Here is a 21,209-nt window from a genome sequence, read left to right as displayed (position 1 = left end):
GATCTTCTGACTCCCTGTGCTCTTTCCACTATGCCATGCTGCATGGCTGGCCTTGTCAGAATCGCTGGGGGTTCTCTGCCTCATCCATTCCCATTGCCGATGGAGTAAAGCAGGGCCGATTACAGGGTCAGGTCCCTTTAGTGACTTGCACGCTGCCGCGCCAGAGGAAGAAATCACTGATTTAGACAGTGGCAGTAGAAAGTGCTTTCAGCTCTTCAGAAAACTCTTTCAACTCAATGTGCTACAAGGATCACTGTAAGATTTATGGACATTTATTCAAGCGTTGCTCCTGAAAGCACATGCCCCTTCTATATTGTAAGGTCCTCGTGGGCAGGGACCATGCCTACCAACTCCGTTGTATTTTGCTTTTTCAAGTGCTTAGTTCAATGCTCTGCACACAGAAAGCACCCAGTAAATACTTTTGATTGATTGAGGACATGATATTCCACTAAATATGGTAAAACAGTTGACAATCAGTCTGAAGAAAATCAAAGTAATAAAATCATCCTGGTTGTGGAAAACGCTACATATTATTGAGGATCGTCAAAGATAACATGGAGCTAAATCCTGCCATAGAATTCTGATGCCTAGGAAGCACTTAGGCCAATGGTGCAGTGATAGAGAAGGAAGTAGGAAATACAATCAAGAAGGACAGTGTATAATAATAATAATGATGATAATAATAATAATAATTGTGTTATTTGTTAAGCACTTATTATGTGCCAAGCACTGTTTTAAGTGCTGGGGTAGATACAAGGTAATCAGATCGGACACAGTCCTTGTCCCACATAATAATAATAATAATAATGGCATTTATTAAGCGCTTACTATGTGCAAAACACTTTTTAAGCGCTGGGGAGGTAACAAGGTGATCAGGTTGTCCCACGGGGGGCTCACAGTCTTCATCCCCATTTTGCAGATGAGGTAACTGAGTCCCAGAGAAGCCAAGTGACCTGCCCAAAGTCACACAGCTGACAAGCGGCGGAGCCAGGATTTGAACCCATGACCTCTGACTCCAAAGCACGGGCTCTTTCCACATGGGGCTCACAGTCTTAATCCCCATTTTACAGATGAGGTAACTGAGGTACAGAGAAATTAAGTGACTCGCCCAAGGCCGCACAGCAGACATGAGGCAGAGCTGGGATCAGAACCCACATCCTCTGACTTTCAGGGCTGTGTTCCTTCCACCAGGCTATGCTGCTTCTTGTGTCTTTTGTGTATCTTTTAATAGATTGTCAGAGTGTGCTGTCAGTGTGACGTGAGGCTTCAGACAACAATGAAAGTCTACAGAGCTGGTGTGCTTTCATCCCCAAGAGGCACCACGTCCAATTTCTAGAGCATTTCTTTCAGCGTCATTTTCAGCCTGTTTTCAGTTTTAATTGGCCAGACAGGATCTCAAAAAACAAAGTCCTGGAATGAGGTTGGTCTCCTAGCTCTAAAGCCAACTTTTCTGGGTGGGAAATGTTAGGAGAACGGATGTCTACAGGACACTGCCGCTGAACAGTGAACTGAAACTGGGCAGCTACAAAAAAGCGGTATTAGAAGAAACATTTGGAGGTCCATTAAAAGAAACCTTAAGACAATATGACACCTCAGTGGCAAACTGGGAGAGAACACTGGCAGAGAGACTAGCATGGTAAACTCCAGTCAAAGAAGAGTGGTTCTTTTTAAAGAAATGCTTCTGAAGGACTGTGAAACTAGGTAGCAAAAATGAAACCAGCACAAGGCTCTGCAAACAACAAACACAACAAAATCCAACAAAAGGGTCCGAGTCTCTGTGTAACATGTCCACCAACTTTGTTATAGTGTACTCTCCCAAGAGCTTAGCGCTTTGCACACAGCTCTCAACAAATTGACTGTGAGTCTTGCATTGGCCTCTTCATACACACATGTACCCAGTGGCATCTGGCTCACACATAAAGGTGAATTATATAGACCAACTGCATTTTTGTGAAGTAAACACGCTCCCTTGATGGACGCTCGCTCAGCTAAAGAGCTCATGGTAAGGTTGTTTGCTACTCAACTTAATTCGAACAAAGGTTATGGACATGTTTGGAGGCAAAAAACAATACTCGGTCCACTTGGAAAGACTAGTGCCTTCTTTTCCCTTTCATTCATTCATTCGGTTATATTTATTAAGTGCTTACTGTATGCAGAGCACTGTACTGAGCATTGGAAAGTACAATTCAGCAATAAGGAGAGACAATCCCTGCCCACACTGGGCACTCTTCTTATGAAGAGAGATGTGTGACTTTGGGCATGTCACATTACTTCACCTGAAAAATGGGGACAGGGACTGTGTCCAATATGATTTGCACGTATCTAACCCAGCACTTAGTAAAGTGCCTGGCGTGTAGTAAATGCTTAACAAATACCATCATTATTATTACGTTAGAATATGTGAGTGAATGCGGCATCAGCCTGCCGCCGTTAGTGGCATTTCTGAGTTTCGATCCTGAAATAGGGGATATAAAGCCTTGAAGCCCCACCTTGAATGCTTCCTCAGTGAAGACGTTCAGCGACCCTGCCATAGCCTCCAAGATTCTCCTCCACTCCAGCCACTGTCTGTTCCACATGCAGAGAAATTGGTCATTAATACATTTGGATAAATAACCCAAGTCAGCAGCAAAGTGGTTAAACATTTGTGATTTGATTTTATCTCAGCTTGGAATGTCGTTGGAGTGTCCCACTTCTAACAACTGTTTGCTAAGTTAAAGCTCCGTGTTTACTCAGCGTTGAATGAAGCAGGCTGGTCACCAGATGTGATCGCTTCCCAGTCTGCCGACTTTCGATCAGATCACCGTCCGAACGGTTCCGGCTCCAATCTTCTTCCTCAGGACGTCCACAAGCCTCTCCAGCCTGGGAGGAGGGTGGGAAGGTGAGGGGAGAGGGAGAAGCAAGGGTGGAAGTGTTAGGAATGTTTTAGCTGAAAGGGGCAGTGTCTGTGTGAGACCAAAGGGCCCTGTGGTCACGGCAAGAAACAAAGCTTCACTAGAAGAGACAAGATGGGGACACAACACTTAATCACTTGAGAAACACCATTAAACTCAGGGCCTAGTCTTGGTCAGAGGTGGACACCGGCTCCTACATCCAAGACGGCCCTAACAGGCTGGGACACAACGACTGGTCAGACTGCCAGAAATCCCATTTGCGGGGGAAATGCCACAAACTCAGGGATTTGAAGAGAAGCAGTGTGGTGACAAAGCACGGGCCTGGTGGTCTGAAGGACCTGGGTTCTAATTTCGGCTCCACTATTTGTCTGCTAGGTAATCTCGGCAAGTCGCTGAATTTCTCTGGGTCTCGGAGAAATGGGGATTACGACTAAGCGCCCCATGTGGGGCAGGGACTGTGCCCAACCTGATTAATTTGTATCTACCCCAGCTCTTTGTACTGTGCCTGGCACATTGTAAGTACTTGACAAATACCATAAAAAACAAACACACAAATAGGAAACATCCTTGCCTGCATTTCTCCATCCTTGGGGAGAATCTGTAAGGCTTATGTCCGTAGGGGAAAGGAGTTCTATGCCTCTGTTACCTTATTCCCAGGCTGGTGGAGACCAGGAAACCAACAGCCCCAGTGAATTTCTGGGTGGAAATGGTGATGGGGAAAATGCAAGGAAGAACTGATCCTGGGCTTCCCGGCGCAGCACCAGGCAAAGCAATAGGCTATTCAAACATCCTTCCTACCATTTCCAACACTTATCAATCACTCAATCGATTAAGGCATGTGGACTAGTGAAAAAAGCATGGGAATCAGAGGACCTGGGCTCTAATTTGGCCTCTGCCACCTGTTTGGTGACCTTCACTTCTCTGTGCCTCAGTTCTCTCATCTGCAAAATGGGGATTCAATCTCCAGGAGAACCTGTTCTCCTTCCTACTTAAACTGTGGGACCTGATTATCTTGTACCTACTCCAGCACTTAGCACAGTGCTTGGCACATAGTGAAGCACTTAATGAATTCCCCAATTATTACCATCATCAGTCGTATTTATTGAGCGCTTACTATGTGCAGAGCACTGTACTAAGCGCTTGGGAAGTACAAATTGGCAACATAATGTTGCCTCATACCATGTATTGAGGACTTCCTTTGTGCAGAGCAGAGTACAATGGAGTCAGTAGATCCTGGTCCTGGAGGAGTTTAAAATCCAGTGGAGAGCTGACAATCTAGGGGAAGCAGGTATGATCCTGCATGGGATGAAAATCTGGTGTCCAGTCCCAGCAGAGCCTCCAGGATTTTGGATCCCATTCCTCAACTACATCCGGGCAGGAAGGGGAAGGGAATCTATCCAAGGACTTTGGGTGCCACGCACATTTCCCCCGTGGCCGCCTGGACCTTGGATCCTCAACTGACTCGAAAGATCTTGGGCACGTTACCAAGGCACTGCGGACCTGCTTGCGTTATGGCCTGTGTGCTCCTTGGCCCAAAGACGACTCAATCAATCATTCAATCGATAAGTCAATAAAGCAAGATAGTATTTACTGATATAATACATATTATTAACTATTTAAGTACAAAATGTATGTATTGCACTATCAACATCATAACATTATATAGTGTATTCTAAATATATTAATGTTATAAAGTAATAGTGATTGCATTAATATTGACTGTTGTAGTAATAATGATAATAATGATATTTGTTAAGCACCTATTCATTCATTCAATCGTATTTATTGAGCGCTTACTGTGTGCAGAGCACTGTACTAAGCGCTTGGGAAGTCCAAGTTGGCAACATATAGAGACGGCCCCTACCCAACAGCGGGCTTACAGTCTAGAAGGGGGAGACAGAGAACAAAACAAAACATATTATGTGCCAGGGGCTGTACTTAGCACAGGGAAGCAGCATTGGCTTAGTGGAAAGCGCACGGGCTCGGGAGTCAGAGGTCGTGGGTTCTAATCCCAGCTCCACCACTTGTCTTCTGTGTGACTTTGGGTAAGTCACTTAAATTCTCTATGCCTCAGTTTCCTCATCTGTAAAATGGGGATTAAGACTGTGAGCCTCACGTGGTACAACCTGATAACTCTGTATCTATCCCAAGGCTTAGAACAGTGTTTGGGACATAGTAAGTGCTTAACAAATGCCATCATTATTATGCTATTCAGGTTGGGCACAGTCCATGTCCCACGTTGGGACTCCCAGCAGGTGAGGGAAATGAAGCAGCGTGGCTCAGTGGAAAGAGCCCGGGCTTTGGAGTCAGAGGTCATGGGTTCATATCCTGTCTCCGCCAACTGCCAGATGTTTGACTTTGGGCAAGTCAGTTAACTTCTCTGTGCCTCAGTTACCTCATCTGTCAAATGGGGATTAAAACTGTGAGCCCCCCGTGGGACAACCTGATCACCTTATAACCTCCCCAGCACTTAGAACAGTGCTTTGCACATAGTAAGCGCTTAATAAATGCCATTATTATTATTATTATTAATAAATGAAGCACAGAGGAGTTAAAGTCTCGCCCAAGGTCACACAGCAGGCGAAGCTGGGAGTAGAAGCCAGGAGGTCCTCCGTTCTTTCCATTAGGCCACACTGCTCCCCTTTGTGCAGCACACTGAACTTGGGAGAGTATATGAGATTTGGCAGGTGTTCTCTCTGCCCTCAGGGAGTTTACAATCTAATGGAGGAGACCGACAACAAAGACTATGAATTGGAGGACAGCATCTTGGAGGGGAAATGAGGACTTTGCTTTGGGGGAGAGTGTTTTAGGCGTGAGTGGGATACCCATGAGGGGATGTCCCGGGGAAGGGGCATAGACCACCCCATTCTGGTCCACGCAGGACTCTACTAGAGGCTTTACCACTACCACACCCACTCCGGGTGGTCGAGTGAATGACCGTTGTCCACTGCCGCCCAAGGGCAAACTTTTCACTAGAGTCTCCGTCCAGCCGGGCAGTGCTATGGCTGGTTAAAGTAACATTTGTCAATCATATTTATTGAGCACTTACTGTTTTCAGAGACTGTACTAAGCACTTGGGACAGTACAATATAACAGCTGAATTCCCTGCCCATGAACGCTTCTGGCTCCCACCCGCGACTGATCCTAAGGCAGTTCAAGTGGGGAAGGAGAGGGGACATTATGTTGCAGTGAAATCACCGGGGTGTTATGTCTGGCAAAGTACAACAGAATCGGGTCATTAAAGAGGGGTCTTTCTTTTCCAAAAACCTAACATCAATAACCAAATCCTTGTCGACGTGTCCCAGGGAAATCTTCCAGAAAGTCTGAAATTTTAGTCCCAGACTTTCTGTCCCCCTTTTTCCAGAAGACTCGGGCCAGGCTGCGATCCAGCCCGCGGTCCATGGGGGCCCAGGTTGGAGCAATCCAGGCAAATAAACACGGAACACAAAACAAGATAGTCACTTTCCTTGGTTGAAGACTGCAGCCCTCCCTCCCCCAGGGTCTGCTAACAGGGGAAATCTGACCAGCTACACACGATCCCGAAAGTGAGCACAGAGCACCTAAACAATGCTACGATTCAACTGACAATCAATCAATCAATCATTAGTATTTACTGAGCACTTACAGTGTGCAGAGCACAGTACTAGGCACTTGGAGAGTACAATAATTCAGGAATTGGGCTACCCAGCTAACCTATGTACATACCTGTAACATTTATTTATATTAATGTCTGTCTCCCACCTTCTAATAGTAATAATAATAATGGCATTTTTTAAGCGCTTATTATGTGCAAAGCACTGTTCTAAGCGCTGCGGAGGTTACAAGGTGATCAGGTTGTCCCACGTGGGGCTCCCAGTCTTAATCCCCATTTTACAGATGAGGTAACTGAGGCCCAGAGAAGTTAAGTGACTTGCCCACAGTCACACAGCTGATAAGTGGTGGAGCCGGGATTTAGACTGTAAGCACGTTGTGGTCAGGGGATGTGTCTGTTTACTGTTGTGTTGTACTCTCCCAAGAGCTTAGTACAGTTCTCTGCACACAGTAAGCGCTCAGTAAATGTGACTAAATGACCTGAGAAACAGAGTGACGGTCCTGGGAGTCAGAAGGACCCGGGTTCTAATCCTGACTCTGCCAATTTCTTGCTGGGTGATCTTGGGGAAGTCACTTAACTCCCTATGCCTCAGTTTCCTCAACTGTAAAATGGGGCTACTTGTCCTCCCTCCTACTTAAATTGTGAGCCCCATGCGGGACAGGGACTGTGTTCAACTTAATTAACTTGCACCTACCCCAATGCTTATAACAGTAGTTGATAAATACTATAAGAGCTTAACAAATACCATAAAAGAAAAAAAACTGGCACTGCAAAGTGGTAAGGCAGGACATCTAGATGCAGTGTTTGCACCTAAAACCTTTTGCTCTGAATGCAGTGATGACGACCAGGCACAAAGGTGACTCTTGCATTTCAGTTTTACTACTAGAAAGTGCAGTAATTGGTCATCGTTGAGTTTCACACGAGGTACTGCATCTAGCGGGGCAAGATCATCGTAAAGTCCCATCTTACTTCAAAGATGTTTCCTCAAGCCAGTCAATCAACCCACGCCCTCCTTCTCTGGATATATAACAGGATATAACGTAACAGTGATATAACAGGAACAAATTCAGTAAAAACCTAAACGACACGAACGAACAGCAGCTGCTTCAGTACCTTTTTTTAAATGATATTTGTTATGCAGATAGTATGCCAGGCACTGCACTAAGCACCGGGGTAGATACGAAGCTTATCAGGGGGAACACAGTCCAACCCACGTCCACAGGGGGCTTACAGTCAGAATCCCCAATTTGTAGAAGAGATAACAGAGGCACAGAGAAATGAAGTGACTTGCCTGAGGTCACACAGTAGACAAGTGGCAGAGCCAGGATCCTCTCACTCCCAGGCCCATGCTCTTTCCACTAGACCAGGCTGCTTCTTCTACCATCATCCATTCTCCTCACACATCCCGCCCAGCGTAGCTGTGTCACCGTGAGCGCCGCTTCAGTGTTGGTGAGCTGATTGTGTTCCATGACATCGCTGAAGGTAACCCTGTCCTTTGACGTTCAGAATGGTTTACAGGTGCACTAAATACTTCCTCTGTGACTGCATCTTCTTTTGGATGGGCCGTATAATCTCTCTCTCCTTCACAGCCCAGCCTGCACACTTCACTCCTGTAATGCTAACCACACTTCACTCCCCTAATGCTAACATCTTACCTCCTTCCCTTACCCACAGCACCGGTATATATGTATATATGTTTGTACATATTTATTACTCTATTTATTTATTTATTTTACTTGTACCTATCTATTCTATTTATTTTACTTTGTTAGTATGTTTGGTTTTGTTCTCTGTCTCCCCCTTCTAGACTGTGAGCCCACTGTTGGGTAGGGACTGTCTCTATATGTTGCCAGCTTGTACATCCCAAGTGCTTAGTACAGTGCTCTGCACACAGTAAGCGCTCAATAAATACGATTGATTGATTGATTGATTGATTATAGTACCCAATCTCGTCTATCTCGCCGCTGACCTCTCGCTCACATCCTGCCTCCTGTCTGCAATGCCCTCCCTCCTCATATCTGACAGACAATCACTCTCTCCTCCTTCAAAGCCTTACTGAAGGCACATCTCCTCCAAATGGTCTTCCCTGATGAAGCCCCCTTTCCATTTTCTTCAACTCCTTTCTGCATCACCCTCACTTGCTCTCTTTAATCATCCCCCCAGCCCCACAGCACTTATGTACATATCATTCATTTATTTATTAATATTAATGTCTGTCTCCCGCTCTAGACGGTAAGCTCATTGTGGGCAGGGAATGTGTCTGTAATATTATTATATTGTGCTTTCCCAAGTGTTTAGTACAGTGCTTTGCATGCAGTAAGTGCTCAATAAATTTGATTGAATGACTGACTGACGGACCAACTAGGGTGACTTAGTCCATGAAGGTTAGAGCCTTCAGGACTCTTAAAGTCCCAAAATGTTAAATAAAAATTGTTCCTTTTATGACAATGAAAGGAAGAAATGGTAAATTTTAGCAAGCTGATTATTTAGCAGGTAATGGCTTCCCAGTATTTACTGTTTCATTTTCACTTGTTTTCATTGTGTTTCCACCACACTCTTCTGTGCTATGTATCTATCCTCCCTATTTGACTCTGAGCATCATCATCACCATCACTATCATCAGTGGTATTTATTGAGCACTTATTGAGTGCAGAGCACTGTACTCAGCACTTGGGAGAGTGCAAAACAGCAGCTGGCAGACACATTCCCTGCCCACAGCAAGCTTACAGCCTAGAGGTGGGAGACAGGCAGGAAAGGGACCAGGCCTGAACTGGATTTTCTTACAATTATCCCAGCTTTTGGTACCATGCCTGGAACACTGTACATGCTTAGTATATGTTTGTAACCATGGCAGTGATAATCAGAAAGCGAGCTAGTCTCATTTCTCTGGCCCTAAGGAGATGTGAAAAACAAGTGAATCCACTCAGAACTGAACAGAAAGAGAGGAAACCGAGTCTTAAAGTCTGTCTCTGGAATGCCGTATCTAACCTTTACGACAGAAAGCTTTACTCATCTAAAAGGCTGGTGTTAGGGGTTGTTAAGGCTCCTTATTTTCAATGAGGCCTGACATTTTCAAGGTTAAACAGAAGACAGCAACTTTCATTCGATATTTGAGATACAGTCCTTTGCGTTCAAAAACAAAGTCGCAGACCGTGAGATTGGTCCTGTGGATATCACTGAGGGGCAACCTCTTTTACGTCTGCTCACGGCACACACTGCCTGCGCTACAGAGCTCTTGGTCATTTGGGGTGCACGTTTTTCAGATACCAAGGGTGCTGTCAAATGGCCCTAATGAAAATAATAATAATGGTGGTATTGTCAAGGGCTTACTATATGCCAGGCACTGTATTAAGCACTGGGGTAGGAAGAAGATAATTGGGTTGGACACAGTCCCTGTCCCACGTGGGGTTCTGAGTCTTAATCCCCATTTGACAGATGAGGTAACTGAGGCGCAGAGAAGTGAAGTGACTTCCCCAAGGTCACACAGCAGACAAGTGGCGGAGCCAGGATTAGAACAGAGGTCCTTCTGACTCCCAAGCCAATGCTCTACCCGCTAGGCCATTTTGCTTCTCTACTACCTCAACATGGAATCAGGTTGCGGCTATATGTATATTTCCTAGGACTTTAGAGAAGAGTGGAAAAGTATAATCCACTCTCCCAAGTATGTTAGGGAAGTGACTGCTGTAGATGGAGATGGAGTGGGATGGAAAATGTTCAAAAATCTATGAAAACCCAAACTTGGCACCACTATTATTATTATTATTATTACTTTGGAGTTATTGATATTGGTTCAGCATCATGGACCTATTTATTCTAACCCCAGTTAGAGAAGTAACAAAGCAGCACAAACCTAGCCTCTATTTTCTCCCAAATCCCAAAGATGGATTCAAAATCACTGCTTATTTTCTGAGTACGGAGCAGTTTCACTAACACTTTTATACTGCAGTATTATAATAGTAATAATAATAATAATGATATTTGTTAAGCGCTTACTATGTGCCAATCACTGTTCTAAGCGCTGAGGTAGATACAAGGTCATCAGGCTGTCCCACATGGGGCTCCCAGTCTTAATCCCCATGTTACAGATGAGGTAACTGAGGCACAGAGAAGTTGAGTGACTTGCCCAAAGTCACACAGCAGACAAGCGGCAGAGCCGGGATTAGAACCCATGACCTCTGACTCCCAAACCTGTGCTCTTTCCACTAAGCCACTCTGCTGCTCCCAAAAAATCAAGTTAATACGCTCTCTGCCTTCACTTCCTCTCCACTAACCCTATTCCTGACCCACTAGAATCTGGATTTCCCCCCTTCCTCCACAGAAATCCCATTATCTAAATTCTCCAATGACTTCCTTGTAGCTAAGTCCAAAGGGCTCTGCCCTATCTTAATCCTTGACCTACTAGCTGCCTTGGACATTACTGGCCACTTCTTCCTTCTGGAAATGTCACGTGGTCTTGGTTCACCCACTTGACACTCTCTTGGCTCTCCTCCCTTTCTGACTCCTTCTTATCCCATCTGCTAACTCTTCTTCTTCTTTCCCTTTTGACTATAAGCTTCCTTTATTCCAGAAGCTCACTGTGGGCAGGGAACTTGTCTACTAACTCTGTTACACTGCGCACTCCCAAGTGCTTAGTACAGTGCTGTGCACACAGTAAGCACTCAATAAATAAGATTGATTGACTGATTCTTCCACCTCTCATCTCACCCGCAAGGCTCAGTTCTGAAACACCTTCTTTTCTTGCTTTACACTGTCACACCAGTGCTTCAGCTAACACTTCTAGCAGGATAACTCTCAAATTCTCCTCACTACCCCAACCTCTCTCTTGCTCTACAATCTTGTGTTTTCTCTTGTCTCAAGGACTGCCTCACATGACTATTCTGTCAGCATCTCACACTTAGTGGTGTCTGAGGCTGAACTTCTCATCGTATCTCTCAAGTCCACTTCTCCTCCTAATCTTTCCGCCTCAGTAGACAACGCCACCATCCTCTCTGTCACAGAAGACCCACATCTAGGTGTCATCCGCCTACTCACTGCCCTTCCCGTATCACAATCAATCGCAAAATGCTGTTGGTTTTTTCTTCACAGCATTTCCTGGACTCACTCTTCTGTCTTCACCAATATAGCTACTACTCTGATTCAAGCTTAAATCTCGTGACTGGTTTACTACATCAATGTACTCATGATTTTATCACTCCCTTTCAGTTTATATTCCACGCTGCTGCCCATATCATCTTTGACCCATATCCCTCCACTCCATGACAATCTCCACTGGCTTTCCATTTTTTTTAATACTTTTGTTAAGCACTCACTATGTGTCAAACACTGTTCTAAGCACTGGGGTAGATAGGAGTTAATTAGGTTGGACACAGTCACTGTTCTGCATGGGGTTCACAGTCTAAATAGAAGGGAGAACAGGAGAATTGAGGCCCAGAGAAGTTGTGACATGCTCAAGGTCACACAGCAAGCAAGCAGCAGAGTTGGGAGTAGAACCCAGGTCCTTCTGACTCTTAGTAGACCATGCTATTTCACTAAGTTTTCAACCAGGTGAGAACTTTTTCTTCCTGGTTAATGGGGGGCAGGGAGGGCTCAGGACCACCTTAGTTTGCTGAGCAGGGTTTTTTCCCACTAGAATTAAACAGCTCGTAAAATTACAGAAGCAAAAGCCGCTATTCCTAGGCTGCCACTCGCCCTCCGCTAGAAAGAAAAGGTTGATTTTGCCCGGTCCCATTTACATGATGATGTTTGGCTCTTGATTTTGAGTTTTGTTGTTTGAGCTTTGACATTATTTTCCGTTTTGTGTCCTGTGATTGGCACAGTGAAATGAGGTATTAGAGAGAGCCTGGGGTGACTCACTGCCTCGGAGTGCGGCAGCTGCCTAGGGCAGACCGCTGCTCTGTCAGACCATGGGGGCATCTCGGAGACATTTCCAAAGACTTGAGGCAATGGGGTAGAGCGAAACCTAGATAAGGGAAGACATAGGGGCTTATAGTCTCTTGTACTGTCCTCTCCTAAGTGCTTAGAAGAGTGCTCTGCGCATAGTAAGCGCTCAATAAATATCATTAATTTTAAGTGTAGCCATGTAGACCCAGACACTGATATAGATATTTACCAGTGTCACTTATTGATCACCTATTCTGACCTACCATTTAGAGGGATGCAGTGAAAAATGCCTCTCTCGTTACACCGTCGTTCCCATTGTAGCTGTATTAAGGGTGGATATTGCTCTGGGCCTAAGAGAGCTCCAGAACTTTCCAGAATTTTTGAAGTCACATCAGCTGGACAATGGTAGCTCACAGGGTCATTTCTCCCTTTTCTGTACTTTTTGTGGATTCGGTGATTATTTTCGAGGTTTAAAATGTCATGAAATAGAGAAGGATCGTGGCCTAGTGGAAAGAACACGGGCCTGGGAATCAGAGGACCTAGGTTCTAATCCTAGCTTTGCCACTTGTTCGGTGTGTGAACTTAGGTAAATCACTGAATTTTTCTGTGCCTCAGTCCTCTCATCTGTAGAATGGGGATTAAGACTGAGAGCCTCATGTGGGACATGGACTGTGTCCAATCTGATTAGCTTGTATCTCCCCCAGCTCTGCCAAGTGCCTGCTGTGTGACCATGGGCAAGTCACTTAACTTCTCTGTTCCATGGTTTTCTCATCTGTAAATGGGGAATCAAGGCCTGTTCTCCTTCCCCCTTATGCTGTGAGCTCTTTCTGGAATAGGAACCGTGTCCGACCTATTTATCCCAGCATTTAGCACAGTGCCTGGTTCTTTGTAAGTGCTTAGTAAATACCCCAATTATTATTATGATTATGATCATTATTAAACAGTCTTAATAAGGTTGGACAAAGCCTGTGACTCAGTGCTCTCATCCCCTCAGGTAGTTTATTGCTCTGAAACGAAGAGTCCTCTGGATTTAAAATCAAGCTTCCCCAAATTTCTGCCAAGATGGGATTCCACTTGAAGCTCAGCAGAGAGTAGTTGCGTGCATCATCATCAATCGTATTTATTGAGCGCTTACTATGTGCAGAGCACTGTACTAAGCGCTTGGGAAGTACAAATTGGCAGCATATATGGTGAGATGGTGCATCTTTCTTGGGGTAGAAATTATTCTCTTGGAAGGACCCTAAGAGTTCATGTTGGCTCTTTTAGACTGTGAGCCCACTGTTGGGTAGGGACTGTCTCTATATGTTGCCAACTTGTACTTCCCAAGCGCTTAGTACAGTGCTCTGCACAAGTAAGCACTCAATAAATACGATTGATGATGATGATGATGATGTTGGCTGCCAATTCCCACCCTGCACTCAAAATGGCAGGCCATTATAGTGCTATTGTTAGGCATCTCCTAGCAAGGGACAGACTGGGGTCCGATAATAATAGCAAAAATAACAGTAACAAAGACCCTTGACTGGTGACACCCGTACAGCAAATGTCAGTGGTTTCCCTGGGCCAGTCAGAGGCAAGGATAGGAGGGGAAGCCAGCTCCATCACCATTTCCCCACCTGCCCCTTCTCTACACATGCCCTGATAATAATGATGATAATAATAATGATAATTATGGCATTTGTTAAATGCTTACTCTGTGCCAGGAACAGTAAAAAAGGGCTGGGGTAAATACAAGACAAGGTTGGGTGAAGTCCATGCCCCACATGGGGCTCACAATATTAATCCCCATTTTACAGATGAGAGAACTGAGGCACAGAGAAGTTAAGTGACTTTCCCAAGAACACACAGCAGACAAGAGGCAGAGCTGCGATTTGAACCCAGGTCCTTCTGATTCCCAGGCCTATGCTATATCCACTAGGTAATGCTGCTTCTCCTATAAAAGTGCTCAGTACAGTGCTCTGCACAGAGTATGTGCTCCATAAATACCACTGATTGATTTTATTGATCTGAGTTTTTCCCTGCCTTGCCCCAGTGTTTGAATGCTTAATGGTCAGTGATCAGGATGAAAAGGAGAGGTCGGACATGGCTCGAGGAGTTACGGCAGGATAAGACCATCGTGCAGGAATCCAGTTCATCTCATGTTTGTAATCAATGTAGCTTTCTTGCCAAAACCGCTCCACATGACTTCTGCTTCTTAGGCTGTGTACACATCACCCAGATCTTAAATCATTCGCATTAACCTGTCAGGGGTATTGCTCCACTATTTTGACATGCTTTCTGAGAACAGAAGGATGGCTTACTGTCCTCAAAAGCAAGCTATTAAATCTTGTCTAAACTTCTCTTTCTGAATTTGCGCTACTGTACAGCAGTTCTTTGATGGAAGCTACCCGGCTCTGCCTTTTTTCTTTTCGCTTCAGATCACTTTGCTGTCTTGTTTGCCACTGTCTTTGAAGAATGTATCCAAAAAAAAATCTAAGCATCTCTGAATGGCAAATTTTCCTGCTGTTTGTACTATTAACAGCTGTTGACAATTGATTACACTCTACCTGCTACGGCCCCTTCCTCTAACCCTCACGTCAGCTTGGTGGCTCAGCATCCTTCTCCGCAGACAGTGGTTATGCTAACGTGTTTCCCAGCAGAAGAAGGAGAAATATTGCTTCTGATGTTCTAGTGACCCATCTTTCTCACAGTTAGCGGATTGGGATTAGCAAAAGAACAATTACAACATGAGTCCTTGAATTTATTTAGCCCTTTGTTTCCCTGAAGCACCGTCATATCACCACCCCAACTCCCCCTCGATGGCAGGATTTAGGACCATAGGTGAGGTAATTTGTCCAAGACCTACTGGCAAGTCCATGTCAGAAATTGGACCAAAAGGCAGGTCTTCTGGTTGCTGGATTTTTGCTCTTCCTAGTAGATGCCTGGTTCTACTGCAAGGTCAATCTTTGCAACAGCCTAAATTCTCTCCCCTCTGAAAGGTGTTTCTTTTCATGTGGCCCTCTTCTGAGGAGTCTTACGGTCCACCCTGTAAGCACTCAATAAATACGGACTGAATGAATGAATGAGTCGAAAGGAAGGACATGGGCAGGGAATGTGTCCGTTCATTGTTATATTGTACTCTCCCAAACGCTTAGTACAGTGCTCTGCACACAGAAAGCACTCAATAAATACACCTGAATGAATGATTGAGTAAATATCAAGGATTAAAGAAGCAGCGTTGTCTAGCGGAAAGAGTACGGGTTTTGGAGACAGAGGAGGACCTGAGTTCTAATTCTGGCTCCGCCACTTGTCCGCTCTGTGACCCTGGGCACTTGTCTTCTTTGGGCCTCAGTTACCTCATCAGTAAAATGGGGATTAAGACTGGGTTCAACCTGATTAACTTGTATCTGCCCCAGTGCTTATTACATTATTAGTTATGCCCCTAACAAATGCTATTAAAAAAAACACAGATGAACCCATTCTTCTCTCCTAATAATAAAAATTATAATTGTGGAATTTGTTAAGTGCTTACCAAGTGCCAAGTACTGTATTAAGTGTTGGGATAGATACAAGCTAGTCCTTATCTCACACAAGACTCACAGTCTAAGTAGGAGGGGAGAAGAGTTATTTAATACCCATTTTTTCAGATAAAGAAAGTGGTGACTTGCCCAAGGGCACAGAATAGGAAATTGGTGGAGGCAGGATTAGAACCCAGGTCCTCCTAGTCCCAGGCCGTGCTGTTTTCACTAGGTCATTAGGCCTCTCCTCTAGTCTCATATCTTTCTCCATCTCCCATTCTCACTTCAGAATTAGTGGAGAGGGTGAGATGAGAGTGTTTATAGAACTACTTATAGCTGAGGGTCAATGTCAAGGGCTGGCCTACTGAACTCAAAAGAAGGTTTATAAATGGTGATTTGTTTCACTCCAAGACTCCTTAGGTGCCTCTCCATCTACCCAGTCAGTGAATGGGTCTTCTTAAAGTGCTTTAAGAAATGAATTCAAGAAAGGTGAATGCCATAATAAAACAGAGGGTAAAGTCAAGATGGAAGCATCATGTTTTTAAAGAAGAGCCAATGTATCCGTACTGTACCTGTCACAGGCTCATTTCAGGTGTTTTTCCTATCTAGTCCAACAGATTCAATACCTGTTCCCTCTCCTACTTGGCTGGTGAGTCCTAGATGTGCCCACCCTGGTTGTCCAAAGAGCAGTTCCTTTGAGTTAATTGGGTTAAGGGCAGAAAAGCAGTGTAACCTGGAAAGAACCCAGCCTGGGAGTCGGAGGACCTGGGTTCTAATCCTGGCTCCATCACCTGTCTGCTGTGTGATCCTGGGCAAGTCACTTCTCTGTTCCTCAGTTCCCTCATCTGCAAAGTGGGGAACTAATACTTGTTCTCCCTCCTATTTATTATCATTATGGTATTTGTTAAGTATTTACTACGTGTCAAGCACTGTTCTAAGTGCCAGGGTAGAAACAAGTTAATCAGGTTGGATCCAGTTCCTCTCTCAAGTGGGGTTCACAGTCTAGATGCTACTGTAAGCTCCAAATGGGACCTGATTATCTTGTATCTACCCCAGTGCTTAGCACATAGTAAGTGCCTAACAAACACCACAATTATCAGTATATAATTATATTATATAAATTTATTATACTGTGATAATGTAGAATGTATTTTATACAATATAAACTATATTGTATATACACTCTATAATAATGTAGAATTCTATATAATGTAGCATGTATTTTATACAATATAGTTTATATTGTATAAAATACATTCTATAATATCACAGTATAATATATGAATAAATCAATGGTATTTACTGAGGGCTTACTAATAACAACAATTTTCATTTACTTTGGATGGTGATCTTTGGTGATTCATTCATACTCCAAAAGCCATTCAACTAACATTTAACCTGAAAGGCACATTTTCTCCATCTTCTTCCTTATCAACCTCTTTGACCCTCCTTTTTCTGACTATTGCAGGTACCCTACATGTTTTCATATAGGTGAAGAGTTTCATGAGGAGGACATGATTTGCTGCTCCCCAAACCCACAGTAGATCAAATCCAAAAGAAAATGCTCTTAAATGCAAAGAGAAAATTGAGTGAGATATCAGGAGGAACTCAGTTGGAGGGATTTCAAAACCCTGGTACTGATTTTCCAACCTATCAGTACCATCCCTGGAAAGGGAGATTTTCTTTTTTAATTCCTATCTTCAGCGCGGATGCTTGCAGGTATATGCATTTGTACATTCAGATTTTTATTCAGTTACTTCATCCTGATAAATTTGTATTACTTTCTGTAACATCCTTGTTCTTCCCCTTCCCTCAACTATTTATAACTCAGTTTTGCTTGTCTTCCTCATTAGATTGTATGCTCTTGCCCTACTTCCATTGTCCTCTCCCAAGCCCATTGTTTAGAGATTTGCCCTCAGTTGGTGCTCAACAAATGCCATCGGTTGATTGATTTTAAAGAAAATTATCTGTCCTGGTTGGTTTGGAATATCTCAGGGTTTTCTTCAGCTCTACACTTACATCTCTCATGTATCAACTGTAACAGGAAAATATAGCATCACTATAATCATCTATCACACCTACATCATTCACAGTGCAAATCCTCACAACGATTGTTCCTAAAAATGGATTCCCAGCTCTGCACATATTTTGTCTTATCTCAGTGTTCGCTCACAGCGCAATTCAGGAACATGCATGCAATCCTATATTATTTCTACTACACAACAAACGATGTATTCTACGAAAGTCAAATGTTTTCAGAGTCAACATAATCATAACACCCCATTTTTGTGACCCTTTTGTTCATTTACAGTTTGCTTATAATTGCCTCACAGAGCTGGTAGTTTATACATTACAATATGGTTATATTGATTTATCAGTAACAAAATACACTAAGCATACTCAGTAAACTGGAAAAGCTAGCTCTGGGGCTATTATTGTATAACAGCAGCTTGTCGTGGAATACTTCAGAACAAAATCAAAATGTTGGCATAGGCAAGATAAATGGTGTAAACCAGATCAACAAAACTAATATTTAGTAAGGGCAATAATACAAACAAATGAGGTCTTAGAGGCGTACATTATGCCTAGGTCTAAGGAGCCTATTTGTCTAGGACATAGCCAACCTCTGTGTCAAACCATTAAATTCCCCTTTTGGAAATGTTTTGTTGTTTGAAGAAGTATAAGAAATCCTTTAAGACTTTCTTCATAAACTGCCAAAAAAAAAAAAACTCTGAGAAAAATGCTTTGCTTTTCATATTTGCATCTAAATGAAATGAATTTGTGGGGTTTGTATTGGCTTTGCTAAGTGGTATTTGGGTTGGAAGCAATGGTGATAAGCTGTTTTTTATTTGGATGAAGGGATGAAAATAGATTGCTTATTTAATAATAGAAACATTTCTTTAAATATGCAATAGGGGTGATGCTGTATCTAGAAGATAACCTCATAATGAACATTCCAAAACCAAGCGGGGCTTTTTAACAACCTGGATTCTTTTCAATAAATGGTGAAGAGAGTGAATGAGGATTTTCTGAGTGCCCTTTAGTACCCAACCCAGAAATATATATTGAAGAATGGAGGTAGTCTCTGTCCTCAAGAAGCTTACAATTACATTCACCTTCATCATCATTATCAGTGGTATTTATTGAGCATTTACTATGTGCAGTGTATTGCACTAAGAACAGTGCTTGGCACATAGTAAGTGCTTAACAAATGCCATTATTATTATTATTATTATTACGCACTTGGGAGAGAGCAATACAACAAACTTGGTGGAGTGCATTCCCTTCATCCTTCTCCTCCTCCTCCTCCTTCTCCTCCTCTTTATCAGTATTTACTGAATCCCCACGGCAAGCTCTGAGCACCGCATTAAGTGCTTGGGCCCAAATTAGTAGAAGGCAAGGTCCTTGGACCTCAAGAAATTTACAGTCTAATGAGGAAGACAAGCAGACCAAGATGACAGACATACACTATGCACCAGAGTAAGGCCACGGGAAAAGAAATTATAACAGAAGTAGGCAATTAAACAATGAAGTAAACAGATCAGATTGATTGAAATTCCTATAAGTGGTTAGTGTCCATTCATTCATTCACTCATTCAATCGCATTTATTGAGCGCTTACTGTTAACAAATAATGGTATTTGTTAAGTGCTTACTATGTGCCAAGCACTGTTCTAAGTGCTGGGGTAGATACATGGTAATCAGGTTCTCCCACATGGGGCTCACCGTCTTAATCCCCATTTTACAGATGAGGTAACTGAGGCACAGAGAAGTTAAGTGACTTGCCCAAAGTCACACAGCAGACAAGTGGCGGAGCCGGGACTACAACCCATAGGAATCAGTCAAGGAATGCTTCCTGCAGAGGTGGCTTTGTAGGAGACTTTGAAAATAATGAGGGATATGATTTGGAGGATTTGGTGTGGAAGGAGTTATTATTATTATTATTATGCTTGTTAAGAACTTACTGTGTGCCACACAGTGGACTAAATACTGGGGTAGATACAAGATAATCAGGTTGGACAATGTCTCTGTCCATATGGTGCTTACAATCTAAGTAGGAGGGGGGAGGATTTAATCCCCATTTTAATAATAATAAGTATAGTATTTGTTAAGTGCTTATTATGTGCCAAGCACTGTTCTAAGAGCTGAGACAGATTCAAGGTAATCAAGTTGGACCCAGTCCCTGTCCCACATGGGGTTCACAGCCTCAATCCCCATTTTACAGATGAGGTAACTAAGGCACAGAGAAGTTACGTGACTTGCCCAAGGTCACACAGTGGGCAAGTGGCAGAGCTGGGATTAGAACCCATGACCTCTGACTCCTAAATCCATGCTCTTTCCACTAGGACACGCTGCTTCTCTAATCATGGTTTGGAGATGGAAGAGATACGTCTGAGGAACAGTCCAAGGTTAGCTTGGGAGGTGAGAAGAGGACTTCTACCCTCCCTCTGCCCATCCGCCAAGCTCGCTCTCTTCCTCCCTTCAAGGCCCTACTGAGAGCTCACCTCCTCCAGGAGGCCTTCCCAGACTGAGCCCCTTCCTTCCTCTCCCCCTCATCCCCCTCTCCATCCCCCCCATCTTACCTCCTTCCCTTCCCCACAGCACCTGTATATATGTATATATGTTTGTACATATTTATTACTCTATTTATTTATTTATTTATTTTACTTGTACATATCTATTCTATTTATTTTATTTTGTTAGTATGTTTGGTTTTGTCTCCCCCTTTTAGACTGTGAGCCCACTGTTGGGTAGGGACTGTCTCTATATGTTGCCAATTTGTACTTCCCAAGCGCTTATTACAGTGCTCTGCACACAGTAATCGCTCAATAAATACGATTGATGATGATGATGGACTAGCTGGAAGAAAGCCTGAGGAGAGCGCACAGTCAGGAGAAAATCCAACAGTGAAGACAAGATAAACACTCAATAAGCATAACTATGTGACAAGATACAATAATTACAAGAATGATTGGAGAGGGGAGGAGTGAGGCACAGATGATGCCGGTTGGCTGGAAAACAGGGGAGGTTATTTGGTTGGACCTTGAAAAGAACAGGTGTACGGAGAATTGTAACAGGAGTTTTGACTAACTGAAGGCTCAAGGCGGGAGAGAGAAGACTGAAATCCAGGGCTACAGGAAACAAGCTGGTTTGGAATGGAAGGGCTGAAGCTTGATAAGCTCCTGGTGGGCAGGGAACATGTCTACTAACTCTGCTACCCAAGCGCTTAGGACAGTGCTCTGCACACAGTAAGCACTCAATAAATATGATTGAATGAATGAGTGAATCATCATCAATCGTATTTATTGAGTGCTTACTGTGTGCACAGCGCTTGGGAAGTACAAGTTGG

The 21,209-nt window shown here is 43.6% G+C and overlaps 1 protein-coding gene across 3 annotated transcripts in view; it reads right to left on the bottom strand.

Moving 5' to 3' along the window:
- MIPOL1 (mirror-image polydactyly 1) overlaps positions 1-21,209 on the bottom strand; it is a 220,038-nt gene that overhangs the window by 1,103 nt on the left and 197,726 nt on the right. For 2 of the 3 annotated variants that reach the window (XM_038756380.1, XM_038756381.1), the window contains one exon: positions 2,382-2,859. In XM_038756380.1, the coding sequence (XP_038612308.1) occupies positions 2,793-2,859 (67 nt within the window). In that variant the 3' untranslated portion in view covers positions 2,382-2,792. Of the gene's footprint in view, positions 1-2,381; positions 2,860-21,209 lie in introns of those variants that run through there. The other variant, XR_005453861.1, reaches the window with a different exon arrangement.

The sequence above is a fragment of the Tachyglossus aculeatus genome, chromosome 14 (assembly GCF_015852505.1).
Source record: "Tachyglossus aculeatus isolate mTacAcu1 chromosome 14, mTacAcu1.pri, whole genome shotgun sequence".
Lineage (NCBI taxonomy): Eukaryota > Metazoa > Chordata > Mammalia > Monotremata > Tachyglossidae > Tachyglossus > Tachyglossus aculeatus.
This window is presented reverse-complemented; position numbering and strand designations above follow the sequence as displayed.